General features: G+C 40.0%; 1 protein-coding gene across 11 annotated transcripts in view; it reads right to left on the reverse strand.

Annotated features, from left to right (window-relative positions):
• Positions 1–20,334, reverse strand: part of ADD3 (adducin 3) — a 184,008-nt gene that overhangs the window by 31,542 nt on the left and 132,132 nt on the right. For all 11 annotated transcript variants that reach the window (XM_074959387.1, XM_074959378.1, XM_074959379.1 and 8 more), the window contains 10 exons: positions 16,356–16,494; positions 11,615–11,766; positions 11,382–11,462; positions 9,692–9,841; positions 8,473–8,616; positions 8,285–8,383; positions 5,755–5,937; positions 3,449–3,706; positions 2,046–2,165; positions 649–738 (listed from right to left, as the gene is read on the reverse strand). In XM_074959387.1, coding sequence (XP_074815488.1) covers positions 649–738; positions 2,046–2,165; positions 3,449–3,706; positions 5,755–5,937; positions 8,285–8,383; positions 8,473–8,616; positions 9,692–9,841; positions 11,382–11,462; positions 11,615–11,766; positions 16,356–16,494 — 1,416 coding nt within the window. The remainder of the gene's footprint in view (positions 1–648; positions 739–2,045; positions 2,166–3,448; positions 3,707–5,754; positions 5,938–8,284; positions 8,384–8,472; positions 8,617–9,691; positions 9,842–11,381; positions 11,463–11,614; positions 11,767–16,355; positions 16,495–20,334) is intronic.

The raw sequence follows: 20,334 nt of genomic DNA on the forward strand, positions 1-20,334 counted from the left end.
TTGGTGGGACAGAGGGCTCAACAGTCCCACAGTCCCAGTTGTATGCTGGGGAACCCATCACACTGTCCCACCATGAAGGATTCATCCTAATCACTAGTAGTTAGGGACAGTCTTAAATCCTGAAACATGAGTTTTTAGCTCTTTTCCAAAACTCTTCTTGCTAGCATTAGCTAGAACAACATTGCATACTCTTTTTAGCTATGTAAGTGTGCAATCCCTATCTGAATCTTGCTAAATTCTTGGCCTGACTGATGTCCTATGGCAATGAGTTTCACAGTCCTATTAGGAGCTATGAGTAGTTCTCCATTGACCTAGCTACCACCTCTCGGGGAAGAGGATTAACCTCTCCTGTTGCTGTAGTGAGAGTCTACACTGAAGCACTACAGCAGCATAGCTGCAATGCTGTGTTGCTGTAGTGTTTTAGGTGTAGACAAAGACTGAATAACTAGAAGCCTCCCAAATGTATTTTTTTTTAAACATTGTAGATAAAAACTTGTATTGTGAATGACTAAAATATCTCCCAGATATAGTATGTCACATTTAACAAAAAACATTTAAAAAGAGAAGACCAAGCCTTCAAGTCTGACAGAAAGATTGATAGAACCCATTTAAGGCAGTAAATTAACCCAAGTCATGATGTACACTTACTGGACTAGGCTTTTTATCCACAACAATCCCAGCAAGTAATTGAGACTGTGGTCCTGCTGTCTTTAAGTCATATCGGTTTTGCTCACGAATCTATACGGAAAAAGACAAACTTTATTTGAAGCATCTATTGTACCTGTATAGCAAACCCCTTTCTCACCATCAACTTTGTATGGCCAATGTATTGGGCAATGGAGCACAACTGGAGCACTGGACTTCGTATTGCTTTACTCTGGGATAAGGTGCCTCCTGCCTCTGACTGTACAGTACCTGCTGATCCTATGACTCCACTTCAGCACCACTAAAGATTTACCCCTGGTCCCAACCCCAGCCACCTGCACCCGTTGTGAGCCACCATGTATGGGACCCCAGTGGAAGTGAGCTCTGCAGAGGGACTGCACACCATTTGAATCTGCCTTCCTCCCTGTGAGGTAGAATCACACAGGCTCAGTTGCCCAATGGGTCAATACCACGTGTGGTCACAGCAGTATTGATAGAATTTGCCCCACTTGAATAAATTGCTCCTTTCCTCAACCAGCAGCCCTGTCTACACGGCCATGATGCACACTGTCAGTATTTAACTAACGAAAAAAACAAACAAAAAACCACCCCAGGACTCTAGCCCATCTCTCTGAGACAGTAAGGCTTGTGAATCTGCCTGGGAAGAGAAAACTTAGTGTCTGGGACTGATAACAGTAGTCTAAATTAATGTCTGAGTGATTACAGGGCATTGTTCTATTTATCCTTTTTGAGGAAGGGAGTTGCTCCTTCTGAATCATATTAAGTTCTCAGGGATGGTAGTATGGCCCTTTAACCCCTAAAAGACTCCAAGTAAGTAAATCCCATAATTTCACAGAAACAGCATTACATGTCTAGCAAAATAATCAAGACTGGGGTGGAGTTCAGGTCAGCTTTCTGAAAATGACTGCTTTTCACATTCATGATATTTATTAGTTATGTACATTTAAAATAAATATTAATTCCCAGAAACTACCTATGCAACATTTTAATGAGTATTTCTGCAGTCTTTTGAGAAAGGGTACCTACAACATAGAGAGATGGGTCAGAGCTGTTCAGTTCAGATCTAGATTCAAACTTCCACTAAGTTTTGTGCTAAGCCAAGTGTTACAGTTTGGGGCCATCTCCGATCTCTCATTCCTAGCGTAACTGCTGATCATCCAGCAAAGTATTATAATCAAGGTATAATAATACAAGTTTTATTATTCAATTCCAATAGCATGTGGAACTTAAAAAAAAACATTTTGGTAAAGCTAGGATGCTTTCTGTAAACCACTTTATTACTGTTTCTAATGATCACTTGACGGCCGACTTAGAATATATCTGGTACCTGTAAATAACTCAAGGTATTGTTACAGATTTCTTCATTAATCCTTTCTTACCTTATTCCTCTTTTCTAACACGTCACTTGGGTTTGTATTTAGAGGCACAAATTGGTTAGGATCTTCAATTTTGATTGGAGTTCCTCCACGAATCTTGGAGGAGTCTTCAGCTTTCATCCACTTAAAGAAAAATGTCTAGATGTTAGTTGGAAAAAAAGGGGAGAATGTGGCCATTGGAAAAAGCATGGTTTAGTGGTTAGGAGGAGGAGCAAGGACTCCTGGATTCTATTAGCAACTTTGCTAGTCACTCACTAACAGATCACTGCCAATTTATTAAACTATTCTGTGCCCCAGTTTACAAACTTGTAAATGGATGTAATACTTACCTCACGATATCCACACAAGGCAGGTTAACTAAATGACTGTAAAAAATTGAAAAGCTCACTTGAAAAATGATACAGAACTACAAAATTATATTAAACACAATTATGTTTAGAAAGAATTGCTTTTACCAAAAATCCTGTATAAAAGGGATAAAGACCACTGAACTTTTTATTCCATTAATGCAGCATCTAATGGCTCCAGAATTGGTTCTCTCTCCCTATTACTCTATTTGTACTATAATCTCCTATCTCTGCTAATTGCAGGTTTCGTATTGGGATTTTTTCTTTTTAAGCAAAGTTTAACATAAGCCTGCCACTGATGGTATATCTATCAAACTAAAGGAACAGTGAAATTGGTTAACTACCAGCAGGTGGTGCTGCTGCTTTTAATCTTTTATGCAACTGGGATCAGGTGTATAGCAAATGGGATACCTCTACTAGGCACCGCTTTGCAAGAGACTTGATCTCTCCCCTAGCTGGTTGGGAATGTGGTGGAGGCAACACACTTAGTCCTGGGAGAAGGAAGTCCTGCACATCATTCAGAGACATATGTTAACAGGTGGCATTAATGGGCTCTAAAGAAAGTCCTGATCAGTTGTCTTTGAACAGAGATAGTGACAGTGACCTAGACCCAACAAGCACGGGGGAATTCATTTAGCTTGGAAAAAAATAGCGCTCCTGTGGGGATGGAGAGGCCCCAACATAGAGGGGGGGAAAGGAGAGACGCTGCCATTGATGCATGGGTAATTCTTTGCATGCTAGATGCAGTACAACAACAAAAAAGCTCCCATTACAAGAACCAATAAGGAAGAGGAAAATCAATCAAAGAGTGGAGAACAAAGCTATCCCTTTTTCTATCACCAAAATTCCCCCAAACAGAAAGGGCATCTCAGTGCAGCAGCTTTTCCCACATTCAATCTCAGACAAGCCTATCTTCTTGTTTGCTAGCTTTTAACTAATTAGATGATCCAGCTAAAAAAGATTTTGTAAGTGGACCAGATTTAGTGATATAAACTCTGCATAATTCACTTTCTCTCAGGCAGAGTAAGAACAAGCCGACTACCAAAAATAGCTTCCTACCGTTATCTTAGTTCTGGGACTAGTCTCTCCATTCCAAGACTCCTCAGGCACATTCACTTTTAAGTATGTATTTGGAGAGTTCAGCCATCTTGTCTTTTCTCGCTGTTGTCTTTGTGCTAGGAATTTGAGAGGGGAAAGTGGAACTGTATCATCTTCGAAAGAAAAAGCAGTCACAGTGGCTGGGATCTCAACATCACTCTTGTGCCTGGGTTTTTCTCTGACTAGAGGTTGCCTGTAAGCATAGCCAGTTCTGTATCCCTGAGAAGGTTTAAAAAAAAAAAAAAAAAGAAAAAGAAAAAAGAGAGAGATCAACCAATAACGTCCAAAGAATAAGAAATTATGGCAATTTTGTACCACTGTGTATGTATTAAATGAACTATCTGCACTCATCCAAGCAAGAGATTTGGGGTATCCTTTTCCAAAATATTTTTCATTTATTGATTTATAAAAAACCCTTTACAGTCAGCATCATAGCAGACAGTCAAAAATTCATATAACTGCAGTTTTTCACATATTTGACAGTCTTTCCACTTCTCTTACGAACAGTGCAATCTGGAAAGATTAAGAATAATCTATAGAAGTTTATAATGGTCAATTCCTTCCTCCATTCAAGAGCCAACAAAGATAACATTTCCCTTCTGATGGAAAGTAACAATATAGTTTGAGCTAAATTGACCTCTAGAATTCTGCCCTGAGTAAGGGGCAGCACAGAAGCAGAGCAGGGACCAAATGGTGACCTACAGTCATCATCTGATTTCTGCTTAGCCCTTGCTCCATTGGGGGGGGGGGGGGTTGTAAGAGGATGGACAGGAAGAAGTAAGTTCTACCAGTCCTTTTCCTGCCCCTCCATGCCAGCTGAGCTGTGTTGGCCAGCATGTTCAGTGGAGCCCCAGCTCCACCCACATCTCACTCCTGCCTACCAACTCCCTGCCCACCCATGCAAAAGGGGGAACAGTTGCCTGGGGGGAAGATACCCTGGTTGCTGTGTTGTGACCTGTGATATAGGTAGTCCACACAGGAAAGCAAGGGGGCATCTAACCTCCCTGCTTGAGCACATAGTGTAATTCATGTCTGAGTCTAATACATTGCACTAATGTGTGACTGGTATCCTCTTTTGCTTTGCTTTTACTTTATCAATAAATAACTTAATTTGAAATTAATATTTTGTTACATTTTGAACAATTAGTATTGAACTTCATTTCTTCCAAGTCCATAAAAATTAGAGAGATAAAAACTGATAGAAGTTAGAAACAAACACTACAATTCATAACAAAATAAAAATGAAAGCTTCCAAGTATATTTACTAAGGTGATTATTGGAAAAAGTATGTTGTAGCAATACAGCTTTATACAGAGAAATTATTAACCTTTGTGACAGTGTCCTGACAGAAATTTTAGCTTAACCAGCTCCAGCTCTTACAATTCTGCTGTGTTAGGCTTCAGAAATGGAAAGATTAAAAAAAAAATAAATATATTATATTATATATATATATATTCTGTCCTAAATCAAATGTTCAGATATGGGAGATATTAAATATTCAATAAAAACTACTTTTCATTTACATATTTCATTTTCAAGTTTATAAAGAAAATCAAAACAGACAATTCCTTTACTTAGGGCAGAGGTGGGCAAACTACGGCCCGTGGGCCACATCCAGCCTGTGGGGCCATCCTGCTGGGCCCTTGAGCTCCCGGCCGGGGAGGCTAGTCCCCGGCTCCTCCCCCCGCAGCCTCAGCGCGCTGCGCCGCCAGAGCGGGAGGGGGCTGCACTGCAGGGGAGAGCAGGAAGGGATGCTCACCTCCAGCCTCAGGGGAGCAGGCGGGCGGTGGGGGTGGCAGAAGTATGGCGAACACAGGCGGAGGACTCAGGAGGAGCACCGGGTGGCTGCGCAGCCGGCCGGAGAGTAGTGGAGCTTTGAAGGGGAAACCGCTGCTTCTCTCCAGCTGTGCAGCTGCCCCTGCTCCTCCTGAGTCCTCCGGGTGGGGTTCTGGGGGGGCAGTTAGGGGCAAGAGGTCCCAGGAGGGGGGCGGTCAGGGGACAAGGAGTAGGGGGGGTTGGATGGGTCAGGAGTTCTGAGGGGGGCAGTCAAGGGGCGGGAATTGGGAGGGCGCTGATAGGGTTAGGGTTTGGGGAGGCACAGCCTTCCCTACGTGGCCCTCCATACAGTTTTGGAACCCTGATGTGGCCCTCAAGCCAAAAGGTTTGCCCACCCCTGATTTAGGGCCTAATCCCACAAAGAGTTGAGGAGTAAAAGGCACCCAAAACTCTCAAGGGTTGCATTTGTATTGTTATAATTGTGTACCTACCAGGTTGTCTAGCATCCTCATGAGAGCTTCAAACTCTTGTTCCCCAACTTTCCATTTTTGTTGGGAGCCCATATTAACTCCACCTCCTCCAGCTGCTGCCACAGCGTGTGTGAAAGGCTTGTACTTCTGCAGGTCTAGTATAAGAAGATTGTCTATTCCACCTGCACCAGCTAATGCATGAACCTGCAACAATATACACACAGTAATCTGCTTGCTTATAGATAATTTTATGGGGTGTGGAATTCTCAGCTTGTCTGAATTTAATGGAAAAATTGTAAACATAAAATTGGCTGCAATTATGTTTTCAGGTTACTTTTCTTCTCACTAAAATTATGACAACTGCATTAAGACATGCAGAGAATGATTCCTATTGTATGAATGACAGTATCAGTTAATAATTATGGCTCTAAAAAGGAGTAAATGCAATAAACATCAATTATTTATTAAGTGCTCAACAATGTACTTTTAACTGTAGAAGACACAGAAATATCTTTAATCTTGACACAGATGTACCCTACCATTGGCGAGAAAGGCAACTGTAAGTCTGATTAATTACTTAAGACACTAACAAGTGATTTCTGGATTCTGCTTAATTTATTTAGTAATACACCATTCTCCTCCGCTTTGTGCTTGTAGTGGAAAATCCTCTTTTTCTCATCCCAACATTGAGCTTGAGTAACTGAGTTGGGCGTTGTGAATCTCCACAAGGACAGAGGGTGGAAGGAATTCTTCAATCAGACCACAGAGGATCTAGTGGTACCCACAGACTTTGCGTCCCATTTCTATGCAGAGTAAGGAGTGATGGATCTGTTACCTTCCTGCTCTTCTAACTGTGTTAGCCCTAGTCACTGTGTTCAGCCCTGCAGGGAACGTTCATGGAGCTATGCTCTGTGGGGTGTACAAGTATGCACCCCTGGACACAGGCTCCTGAAGTTTACTCTGTCCACCACGGAAAGCACTGTTAGTTTCACATGGATGATCTGCATTTAGAGAAGATGGACTCCAGATTTGCCCTGTAATATTACAGATCCATCTGCATTTCCCCCCATATTGCCTGGCTTTCAACAGGTTAGTTGGCAAAATATTAATGGCCCCCAAAATAACTTCCATGAAATGGTATCATGTTGCAATGTTGCTGTCATAAAAATAAAGGGAAGGCTAACCACCTTTCTGTATACAGTGCTATAAAATCCCTCCTGACCAGAGGCAAAACCCTTTCACCTGTAAAGGGTTAAGAAGCTAAGATCACCTCGCTGGCACCTGACCAAAATGACCAATGAGGAGACAAGATACTTTCAAAGCTGGAGGGGGGGAAACAAAGTTTCTGTTTGTCTGTGTGATGCTTTTGCCAGGAACAGATCAGGAATGCAGACTCAGAACTTCTGTTAGTTAGTAAGTAATCTAGCTAGAAATGCGTTAGATTTCCTTTTGTTTAATGGCTGGTAAAATACACTGTGCTGAATGGAATGTATATTCCTGCTTTTGTGTCTTTTTGTAACTTAAGGTATTGCCTAGACGGATTCTCTGTGTTTTGAATCTGATTACCCTGTAAGGTATTTACCTTCCTGATTTTACAGAGGTGATTCTTTTACCTTTTCTTTAATTAAAATTCTTCTTTTAAGAACCTGACTGCTTTTTCATTGTTCTTAAGATCCAAGGGTTTGGGTCTGTGTTCACCTGTACAAATTGGTGAGGATTTTTATCAAGCCTTCCCCAGGAAAGGGGGTATAGGGCTTGGGGGGATATTTTGGGGGAAGACGTCTCCAAGTGGGCTCTTTCCCTGTTCTTTGTTTAACACGCTTGGTGGTGGCAGCACAGGGTTCAAGGACAAGGCAAAGTGTGTACCTTGGAGAAGTTTTTAACCTAAACTGGTAAGAAGCAGCTTAGGGGGTCTTTCATGCAGGTCCCCACATCTGTACCCTAGAGTTCAGAGTGGAGAAGGAACCTTGACCGTTGCACTACAATAAGACAGCTTTCTAATAAAGGATACTGTCCCATGGGACAAACTCATTCAAGTGAACACAATGTGCTCTACAGCAAAGCCAACACATGATGCCTAAACTAATTTACACTCATACCCAGAGTGGTTTTGATATTGCTAATTGTGCACATACAAGGAGGTAAACAGAAACATGCTTTTAATTTCATTCTATAATAGAAACAAGTCTCCTCTTTATTCCACAGAACTTCTACACTGCGGTAGTCTATTTTTTGTCAAGGTCCAAATTTCTTGGTTGGGATATTGCAAGGCCAAGATTCCAAAGAAGAAAATAAAAAAATAATAATAATAAGTAAATAAAAATATTTTGGGGTCCATTCAAAATCGTCTGGTAGTACAGATTTGGCCCATGATCCGCCTATTGACTACTCCTGTTTTACACAAATATTGTGTCTAATAGCAGAGATTCTGTTGAATACTTTGCAATAATGGAGCTTCCTCCCTATGGAGTCAGGTCTATCCATTGCAATAACTCGTTATGGCATAAGTATTTCCTTCAGAAATTAAATAACGACGAATCATCTCTCTTACCTGTATTTCACAGGCAAGCTGCACATTGAAAATATAGTGAAAGGCCTCCTCTAATGTCTCTCCTAAGGCTACCACACCATGATTTCTCAAGACCAGCACCTAGTGAGTGAAAACACAAATGTTAAATGGTAGAAACTGGTACAGAACATGCAAATGATTAAAGAAAAACATGAATAAAGGTTGACTACCTTGCAACTTGGCCCAAGAACCTTCTGAAGCTGAATTCTCTCTTCCTGTTCATCAAGAGATCCTTGGTAATCGTAGTAAGCAACATCTCCCAGAATCAGAGCCTCCTGAGAGATTGGAAGGATACCACACTTCATAGATGAAACCTGTTTCAAGAAAATTGAACACTTTTAAGATTCTGAAAACAAACATTTAAACCAGGGTTCTGTGCAAAAGTGCCATGTTCCACAAGTTTCCTGGTTAGTCTTCCAAAGTTATAAGTGAACTATTAGGTCATCCAGAAATTTACCATATCAGTGGGAGATTATTCCCAATGGTATTTTTCCAGTACATGGGTTCTCTACCTCTGGATCACAACCATTCTGTCCCACCTATATTCTTAAATGATAGTGAAGTCTTGACTATATGCTAGCTAGATAAGAGGAGTCTCAATATGGAGTAGACACTGTTGTATTGCTTTATTCAGTCTAGTTTAAAATACGGTGAGAGCACTGCTACCACTTCACTTGGGGGACTATGCCACATAATAGATGAAACCATAAGCAAGTTTTTCCTGGCAATTGATATTAATGCATCTTTTCCTCATTTCATTCCCATCACACTACATCAACCCTCAACAATTTTTCTTCCTTCCTGGTGTTTACACGCTTCAAATATTGGTAAACAGTTATGTCTTCCTTTTCTCATCTCTAGCCAGCTATATAAATTTATCTCCTTGTTTCTCTCATTAGTTAGTTCAGTCCAGCCTCTTACTCATTTTTGCCCTTTTTTGACCTTCTAGTTTAGCTATAACTTTTTGAGAGATACCCAGAACATTTATAATATAACCTCTTAAAAATGCAATTAGTGTAATCTACATCATGACTTAGAACACATTTTGTAGTACTGAGATGATTTTAAATAAGTGTTGGCCTAAATTGTACATATTCTTCCTTCACTCTGACTGAGGTGGTCCAATACTCATTTTATGCATGGCTTATTCCAGCAAAGTGCTCAGCACCTTCAGATCACTCAGGATCTTGAAGAATAAGCCCCTTACACTGGTGTAAGTCAAGAGGTGTAACTGAACAGAAGTCAATGGAATTACACAAGTATAAAACTGTGGAGAGGTAAGTTTGATCCATACACACTAGATCTACATTCATAATATACATCTTTAATATATTTTATATTTTGAAACGGTTTCCTCTTTAGGCCACGTTAGGAATTGTACAGACTTACAGCTGCAGTTGCAGGGGTGTGTATGTGTATCACACATCTGACATCAGGGCGCATGGAGTAGATGGCAGCATGTGGACTGAATCCTGCATTGTCGATGCTCAGATTGGTACTCCCCTGGTCAACTACATCTCCTAAGATATTTAATTTAACCTGGAAAACAATCAAACAAAGGAAACTCATGGAACTACTGTAAGTTGGCCATGACTAACTGGCCATGAACCAACTGAAAGGAACAAACCAAAAAAACCCAAACCAAAAAACCTATAGCTCAGTAGGTACCATCATGGGAGGAGAGGGGAGAGGAAACAGAATCAATTTAGCAGTGATCATATCCGATCTTAAACTTATGCTTAGTTTGACCTCTCCTAAACAAGCTAAGATTTTTTTTTTTTTATCACATTCATCAGTGAAATAACGCTTAGAAGTACTAGGGTAGCCAGGAGTAAGTATATAAATCCTCCTGCTGTTTAAGATCTTGCCAGATGGTGGAAATAGCCATGAAAAAAGGTAAAGGCTAGATAATGATAAACAGATAAAGAAATTCCTCTTTGATCTGGCTGCCCCTTAGCTAAAGGAAGAGTTGGTAGTATAGCACACCAAGCAGACTCAACTGGAGTAGAAAGCCTGCAAGAGAACCTCAAATAACAAGCTTCTGTTCAAAGCACAACCTGCATAGATATATTTAGCATACAGATACCTATAAATAAATTCTCAAACTAAAATGGTTAAGAGCAATAGATGCTAAAACTGAACATTTCAGATGAACTACATATTTTTACACCCTATTAATGTACTGTGTTATATTATAAATTAAACCTCCTAATTTCTCAGATTTGAATTTGAAAATTTAATACAATTTAATATGAAAACAAAGATTCGATCTCAGAATAACTGCCATTAAAGCATTTTAAATGAAAGTCGTGGAAATAAAAAATCTCTCCAAACTGTTAAGGGGTGGGCAGGAAAGAGTAACAGAGGCAATAGAAGCAGCATATAAGATCCAGTTCTTATGGTTATATTTTTGGCTCTGCTTTTGGAAATTGACCATATTGTGTCACCTACCTTCGGTTCCCTTCTAAAAATTGTCAGCAAGACTCACCAGTAGATATGACAATTTGGGTAACAAACTTTTCAGTTCTTTCACACCATGAGATGCTTAATTTGGTAGTCTAGACACTGAATTAAGAGCCCTTATACCAATTCCCTTTTTGGCCTCGGACAAATTACTTAACTCTGCTGTTTTCCAGTTGTGAAATGGGGATAATACATGCCTCATGCCTGACAAGGATGTCATGTGGATAATACGTGCAAAGTACTTTGAAGATCAAAGCACTATATTACTGATAAGAGGTTGCTGTTATATTAATAAAGTAGCTGACAAATTCTATTTGACTTCCTTTTGTGGACCAGGTAGGACCCCAGCTAAAATACAAAAAGCTTGCTGGACAACATTAAAGCTTTAGTGGAACCAAAGCAGTGAAAAGTGGATCCAAAAATTGGACAGAAGTGTTCAGGAGCAGACGATTGTATAACCCCAAAAATTAATCTGCTGTTCACTAGATGATTTTACGTGAATTTCGGAACAGGTAAAACAAAAACCTGATGCCACTATCCTACTTCAGTAGCTGCAAAACTGTCAGAAAACAATCTAAGTCTCTGTGATTATTATTAATGTAAGTGAAGCACATACCAAATTGGAGGCTGAAGCTTCAGAAAAAGACAGGCCTCTTGGAATGATTAGAATGTGGTCCTGTTCTTTGCTTACTCTTACCTGAAAAGGAAGAAAAATGATTTCTGATTTATTATTGAATTTACTTAAATAACATTTGGAAAATTGATTCTAATTTTGTATGGTTTAATTTTAAACATACAGGTGAAAACACAAAGAAGCAACTAATCAGTTTTACTCTTAAAAATACTCACTGTGATGTAGGAATTTGCTAAGTGTGCCCATCCAAACAAGTCAGCCAACCTATACAAACTGGCTAATTTACAACGAGTAAGTTTTTCTCCCTTAACAAATGAGGTGGTGTCTATTCCAGGTAGGTCATTGATGGGTGTAACCATTCCAAGGCCTGAAAGAAAAAAAAAGTGGTAAATTAAGTTCTCTGATTCTCCAAAAGCAGTATACTTAAATTAGTAGTATAGAACCTCAGTTCTGCCAAACGCTAATAGCATTAGACTACGCTTACAGCAGAGGTTTAGTGATTTCTCGAACTGCCTTAGCAACCTTTGTAATATAAGGCCCTAGATACCATACCCTAAAATATTATGAAAGTCTCCAAATTTTGAGAGAAGGAAGGAAGGGTGAATTAGTGACAGAGGACTACTTTGAAGTACCACTCAGATTTGAACTATCCTTTGCTTTAAGATAATGTGCTCTGGACAGATTCCAATGTTTTAAGACCTCCTGAGCTAAGATCAGGTTTACAGGCTGTTTGAAAACACTCCTACTGGGCTTTGCAAACTTGAATAGCCATTTGAATAGATTTCTCATTCTGAGTCACTGTAGTTAGTTCTAGGGATGTCATGAGGGAGGATATAAGAACTACTGCAAAAGTTCTCAAACTGTTTAATAGCACAGAACACATTTTAATAGAGAAATTGTATCATGGACACCTCCCAGCTCGTTTATGACTGGTAAGACCATTCCTTCTCCCCTTCACAAATACATAATATGCCTATGGCAACTACAACATTTGAATACACAGAAAGTTACTACTAGGAAAGTTAAAAATATACTAAATACTATGTTTTAATATGATTTACCTGATAAAACAAGAAGAGTTAGTACCTTATGACCAGCCACCTTTTCAGAATCCACTAACAAATATTTCAAGGACAACAGTTTGAGAACATCTAGTTTAGCGGATAGTCCACAGGACGGGGAGTCAGGACATTTGAGTTCTATTTTCCTTTCTCCCACTCACTTTTTAAATTGGACCCCAAGTGACTTGTCCAAAGCCACACAATAGAAGTGTTGAGTATTATCAGCTCCCGCTGGATTTCACTGGGAGATGCGACTGCTCACAGTGATGAAAATCAGGCCCCTAAAAACACAACACATAAGAATGGCCACACAGGGTCAGGCTGATGGTCCGTCTAGTCCAGTATCCTGTCTCTGACAGCGGCCAGCACCAAAGCTTCAGGGGGAATGTACAGAACATGGCAGTTGGAGTGATCTACCCCTGTCTTCTACTCCCTGTTTCTGGCAGTCAGATGTTTAGGGTCACCTGAACATGGGGTTCCATCTCTGACCATCTTGGCTAATGGCTACTGATGGACCTATCCTCCATGAACTTATCCAGTTCTTTTTTGAACCCAGCTATATTTTGCCCATCACAAAGTTTCATGGCAATGAGTTTTCACAGGTTAATTGTGCACTGTGTGAAAAAGTACTTCCTCTTCTTTGTATTAAACCTGCTGCCTATTAATGTCATTGGGCAACCCCTTCTTTTTGTATTGTGGGAAAGAGTAAATAACACTTCTGTATTTATTTATTCCATACCATTCCTGGTTTTATAGACCTCTATCATATTCCCCCCCATCATCTCTTTTCTAAGTTGAACAACCCTAATCTTTTTAGTTTCTTCTCATATGGAAGCTGTTCCATACCGGTGATCATCTTTGTTGACCATCTGAACCTTTCCCAGTTCCACTATATCTTTTTTGAGATAGGAGGACTGGAACGAGACAGTAGTCAGGGTGTGGGTGTACCCTGGATTTATATAGTGTGTGACAAAGTTCCTCCTCTGCCTTGGTGGGTCCTGCACTTATTGGTGGATTTGCTTGCCTCAGAGATTCACGGCAGCCCTCAGTTTGGTCACTTTTGCTAGTGGCTCAAACCTGCTGTTCACCCAGCTAACCTCATCACTGGCCAGCATGGGGAAAAGGAAGGAGAACAATCCCCACAGTCTCTGCTTGTCCAACTAGTGGGTCGGGGGACAGGCCAGGGACCTTCTCCTCTGGTGGGACCCACAGTCCAGGTCAACTCCTCCTGTATCCAATAGGGAGTTGGGGGAAATGGGGGGAACCCAGCCCCGCCCTGTACTCCGGGTTCCAGCCTAGGGCCCTGTGGATCACAGCTGTCTATAGTGTTTTGTGTAACAGCTGTGTGACAGCTACAACTCCCTGGCCTCCTCCCAACACCTTCTGTATCCTCACCACAGGACTTTCTTCCTGATGCCAGATAGCAACTGTACTCCTCAGTCCCCCAGCAGCATGCCATCTCACTCTCAGCTCCTTGCGTGCGCCACACTGACTGAAGTGAGGTCCTTTTTAAACCAGGTGCCCTGATTAGCCTGCCTTAATTGATTCTAGCAGCTTCTTAATTGGATCCAGGTGTCCTAATTAGCCTGTCTGCCTTAATTGGTTCCAGTAAGTTCCTGATTGTGCTGGAACTGCCCGTTACCTTACCCAAGGAAAAGGGACCTGCTTAACCTGGGGCTAATATATCTGCCTTCTATCACTCTCCTGTAGCCATCTGGCCCAACCCTGTCACAAGTGGCACTATACTTTCTATCCCTTTTCTTATAGTTCCTAAAATACTGTTAAGCTTTTTGACCACTGCTGCACACAGAGCAGAAATTTTCAGAGAACTATCCATGACGACTCCAAGATATTTCTTGAGTGGTGGCAGCTAATGTAGAACCCATCATTATATACCTGTAGTTGGAATTATTTGCGCCTATGTGCATTACTTTGCATTTATCAATGTGCTATTTTGTTGCCGCCAGTCACCCAGTTTTGTGAGATCCCCCTATAACTCTTGCCCACATACTCAGGGTCTAAATGGTCACCATATTTGAGGCTGGAAAGGAATTTCCCCCTGGGTCAGATTGGCAGAGACCCTGGAGGTTTTTTGCATTCGCCTGCAGCTTGGGGCATGGGTCACTTGTAGGTTTAAACTAGTGTAAATGGTGAATTCACTGTAACGAAGTCTTTAAACCATGATTTGAGGACTTCAGTAACTCAGGCAGAGGTTAGCAGTCTATTTCAGCAGTGGGTGGGTGAGGTTCTATAACCTGCAATGTGCAGGTCAGACTAGATGATCATGATGGTCCCTTCTGATCTTAAAGTCTATGAGAGAACTCTTCACAGTCAACTTTGGACTTAACTACCTTGAATAATTTTGTATCGTCTGCAAACTTTGCCACTTCATTGTTGACTTTTCAGGATCATTAATGAATATGTTGAACAGCACTGGTCCCAGTACAGATCCTTGTTTCTATCAATCTGCCCGGTACTGAAAAAATCAGCATTACATTAGCTACCTCCCAGTAATCTGGTACAGAGGCTGATTTCAGTGATAGGTTAGATACTACAGTTAGTAGTTCTGCAATTTCACATTTGAGTTCCTTAAGAACTCTTCGGTGAGTACCATCTGGTCCTGCGTGACGTATTACTGTCTAATTTATCCATTTGTTCTAAAACCTCTTCTCTACTGACACATCAATGTGGGACAATACTTCAGATTTGTCACCCAAAAAGGATAGCTCTGATTTAGGTATCTCCCCCCATATCCTCTGCAGTGAAGACACAAAATTCGTTTAGCTTCTCTGCAATGGCCTTGTCTTCCTTCAATGAACCTTTAACACCTTCGTTGTCTAGTGGTCTCACTACCTGTTTGGCAGCCTTCCTGCTTCTGATGTACTTAAAATATTCTTACTAATATTTATTGTGTCTTTAGCAACTTGCTTCTCAAATTCTTTTACACTTAACATGCCAGAGTTTGTGGACCTTCTTATTATACTTACTAGGATCTGCCTTGAAGTTTTAAAAGATCCCTTTTTGCCAATAACAGCCTCGATTCTGTTTAGCCATGGTGGCATTCTTTTGGCCCTCAGTGTCTCTTTGGATTTGGGATACACATTTAGTCTGAGTCTCTATTAAGGTGTTTTTAAATAGTCCTCATGCTGCTTGCAGGCATTTAGCTCCTTTTAATTTCTGTCTAACAAGCATCCTCATTCTTATGTTCTCAACCATACATCTTAAATCACTTCATGAAATGGCTATCCCATTTGCACCTTTAAGTCTGCAGGCAATGCACAGAACAGTCTAGAAAGACAGATTTGTCTATTACACTCAGACACTCTTATGAATGTTTAACACGAATATGACTTTTTAATAAGGTTTCAACGATTAAAGACCTTGGAAATTAGCCAGAGGACTTTTTCTGTGAAGGCTGTAACTTGATCGCATGATCCTGGCAAGAATCTTTTTTTTTAAAAAACTACACTTTGCTATTTACTAAAAACACAGCTGCCAGGAGCATGAAAGTAATATCTAATCATGCATTTGAACAGGTTCCTCCTTCCTATCAAACTTTAAAGACAAGTGTACTATGGTAAATTGCTGCCAAGTTTTTAGGTTAGTTGTCATGTTATTATTTATGTGAATCATAGTAAAATGATAATGAGGTTGGGTATTAGTTTTGGTGCAATAAGTTGCAAACTTATTGACTATAAGCAGTTTCTAGAAATTATAACTTTTCTGATACCAAATATTAGACAGAGAAAGTTTAAGAGTAAAATTATTTAAGACCACACTCTGTATTGCTTTACAGATTAAAAAAAACATGGCAAAAATTCTGTTGAAAGGATGAGGTCCCAATATAGACAGAATTTTAGAAAAATACTGGCAATTATACACATTGTTCACTTACTCAGTGGAGATGAAGAGAAACCTGCAAAAGAGCTTGCCATGATGTAATCGGCAATCTGTTGTAATGCAAGCAGTCCAGTTGGGTTACGGCCCTTCTTCATCTGATCTTGAATAAGACATTCCAGGTCTTCTCGGAAGGCCTGCAAAAACATTTGAGAATCACTATGATAAACTTTCCTCGAAAGTAGTGAGATGATTACTATAGGCAGGGTATAGGTATCACTACTTATTAAGGTTAACCAACACTTCCCAGTATAAGACCCTATTTTAGTTGCTCATCACTTTGAAAAACTTTAACAGTCACAGGGCAAGTCTGTGGCACAGCTGAAAAAGGAACCTAGATCTCCTATTTTCCAGTTCTTTGCTTTCTCCACAAGATCATCCTTGTGCAGGAACATGCTATTCACCAGAGAGATGGCTTAAAAGTTCAGAACTATGAGCCTATTCAGCAGTTCATGAACTCAAGAATGGCAATCTATTAAAATATAGTTACTTTAGGGACAGGAGGAGGCAATTTTATATAACTGATTTATTTGAAAGAAACTTAAAAAACAATGGAAGCAATACTAACTTGACTAGAGCAATCATAATAACTTCAGTACAGTAGGGACTATTCAGTATCTCTCTCAAAATATGTAATATTCTGGCAAACCCATAGCACTTATATTGAAACTCATTTTGAAAACCATCAGCAATGTTACAACCCCTCTTCTATGCTTAAATTTATTGTATGTTCATTCTAATCCTCATTAAACCCCTGCAGTTATAGAATGGTCAGATTAAGGGCTTGTCTACACATAAAGCATTGCAACGGCACAGCTGCAATGATGAGGCTGAGCTGCTGTAGTACTTAGTGAAGATGCTACCTATGCTGATGGGAGAGCTTCTCCTGTTGGCACAGATACTCCACCTCCCTGAGAGGTGGCAGCTATGTCGACAGGAGAAGCCCTCCCATTGACACAGCGCTGTCTACACCAGGAGTTCGGTCAGTATAACTGTTTTGCTCTGGAGTTTGGAGTTTCCATGCTCCTGGGCAACACAGTTATACTGACATAAGTCTGTTTTATAGCTCACTGGTGTTTTGAAGTACAGGAGAGTTATTTTCACTTTGGTGCTGTGTGTCTAAAATTTGCTGTCTGGTGCTAGAGGTAGTTTATTTCACACTTACTACTGCTTATCCTTGTGGCAACTGATTTTAGTGATAATCCTTTAATTCATTTCTTGTTTTATTATTAAACGGACGTGTCCTTGAAAAACTGTATCAATGTTAATTTCAAGAAATCTCAGAATAGGTAAAAGCCAGAGTGCGCTGCTGAAGAAAGTACATCTTCATTACAACTTGTGAAATAGAGGTGACTGTGTGCATGTGATTTTTCACAATCAAGTACAGAATGCACAATATCAAAGCATATGTCTTTTTTAGTAAACTGGAAGTTGCTGTGTGTCATGCAGATTCAAGCTTGTAATGATTCATTCAACTAAGTTTTTCCATACATATTTATGGATATCTTCATTACCTTCAGACTCCTACAAAAAGTGGGGAGTCATACATGACTCTCATGCGATCCCACCACTGTTGTGAATTTACAGTATTTTTTAATGGTGGTGGTGTGCCATAGATTTTAAGATAAAGATTCTACAAATTCAAAAAACTGTTTTTGTGTTATTTCTGATCATTCTTGACTCATTGTCTAAAATGAAAGGCATAAAAACTCAGAGAACTCAAAAACAATCACATAAAAACGGTTACCTACCTTTCATAACTTTTGTTCTGCAAAATGTGTTGCTCATGTCCATTCCATTCTGCGTGTGCATGGGCACATGTGCACAGCTATTGGAAACTTTTGCTGTAGCGGTATCTGTAGGGCTGGCTGTGGCGCCCTCATGCCGCGGTAGATCAGGTGCCGCTGGCCCTACACCCTCTCAGTTCCTTCTTGTTGACAACTCTGACAGAGGGCAGGTGATGGAATGGACATGAGCAACACAGCTCGAAGAACAGCAGTTACAAAAGGTAGGTAACTGTTTTTTTCTTCTTCGAGTGCATACTTCTTATAAGATACTAATAACATTTGTGTCTTTTTATTGGACAAATTCCCATAAGACCTAGCCCAATATTAGTGACTGGGGCATCTTGCAATTGGATCCCTGCAGGTTCAAATGTCCACCTATGCAGGACTGGAGTCCAAGTGGCTTTTTTTTTTTTTTTTTTTTGCCTGTTTCAGTTACCTATTATAATTTTTTAATTCATGAGTACATTATAGACCATTCCACATTAGTTACAAACACAGGTAGATCTATTTTGAAATATTATGTTCAAAGTTTACATTTTAGAAGAGATATAAACACTCCACATACAGCACAAAGCACACATTTTTCAAGTGGAAAAGGCATGAGTCATTTCAGATCTAAGATTTGACAATAGAACACTTAATCAGGAAAACAAACAGTAGCAATTGTCAGAGGAATGAAAAATGATGTTATTCAAATTGTGTGCACCCAACACTTTGTCCTATGAAGAAAATGTTTTAAGTGTGGATTTAAAACAGTTGTTTCGGCCTACATGAAAATTCTTTATTAGGATTCCCACAGGCTTCAAATTTATATAAGTGCTTCAGGCTGAAACAGATATATTGGACTAACATTTCACAGGATCTTCTAACAAGTCTACTCGTATGTACACCTCTTTAAAAAAAACACCTGTGATCACCAGTGCAGCCAAATGATAGATTTAATCACTGTACATGGAATAGTGTTAAAAACGTGCAGGCAAGCATTTCTATATAAAATGGGAAACATGATTTGAAAATGTGGCCCAAAACAGCTACTCGAGAAGGAGGTAAAACAAGCTTAAGACACTTGCACAAAAGCAGGATGAACAATCCTCTCAAAACCATCCCATTACAGCTGAGGTGAAGACCGACTCTGCAGCTTTCATTCACTCAGCAACAAAACATCCACCTGTTATGAGATGAGTTCTGAACTCAACTTCTATTAATGCTCACCAGAGTTGTACCTGGAAATCTCCAGACAGAAAAATATGTTGGTACATTGTATCTAAGGTCACAATAATGAATCTGATTTTCATGGGAGCAAAATGAAATGTCTCAGGACGAAATGCTTTGGAGCTATTGGATCAGATCAGCTGGAGTATGTCGGCATAACTCCACTGAAGTAAATGAAGCTACATTAATTTACACCAGATGAGAATTTGATCCCTTAACTTTACCACTAATGCAAAATGTAATATATATCATAAAACCTTGCAACCATAAAACCTTGCAACCTTGCAACATTTTAGAGAGCTGTCTTTTTTTTAAGTCACAGTTCTTTTTGAAAGAAATATAAAATTCCTACCTTTAAAAATAGATAATCTATTACTTCCTTGTTATACCTCTTCACTGCAGAGTTAATTCAAGTTATCTACACTTAAGTTACTTCTGTTAAGTTAGCCTAGCTTGAGTGAGAGCGGTCATGCTATGACATAACACTCAAGCCGCCGCTTCCACACTGATGCTGCACTCACTTGTCTGTGGCACTAAGACCTCCGGGGGCATATCCTATGGCTCTTTGTGCTGCAGGAAGCTCAGCTACTCTATGAATTTTTTCCCAGTGAATTATGAGAGAACTTGATTTGTACTTTCAGGGCACACTAGCGGAATTATGGGAAGGAATTGGAGGACTAGTGGCACTGAGTGCAGCTAACCTGCATCCACTCTGTACAGTGGTCACATTAACAGCTGGTGAGTTTTGCCACCCTGAGCTTTAGCCTATACCTCCTCACAGGCCAGCCAACTTGAATTAAAAGCACCATAAAACACTCAAATTAAGGGTTTTAGTACATGACTAGGACTCAAGCGAAGAGCAACATTCGAGTAATAACTCCAATTTACTTTGCATTGAAGACAAGCCCACAAAATTATAGAAAATTGAGACATGGGACAAGGAAAAGCTCATATAATATACAATAAGAGGAGAATTTG

This window comes from Natator depressus, chromosome 7 (genome assembly GCF_965152275.1).
Source record: "Natator depressus isolate rNatDep1 chromosome 7, rNatDep2.hap1, whole genome shotgun sequence".
NCBI classification, from domain to species: Eukaryota; Metazoa; Chordata; order Testudines; family Cheloniidae; genus Natator; species Natator depressus.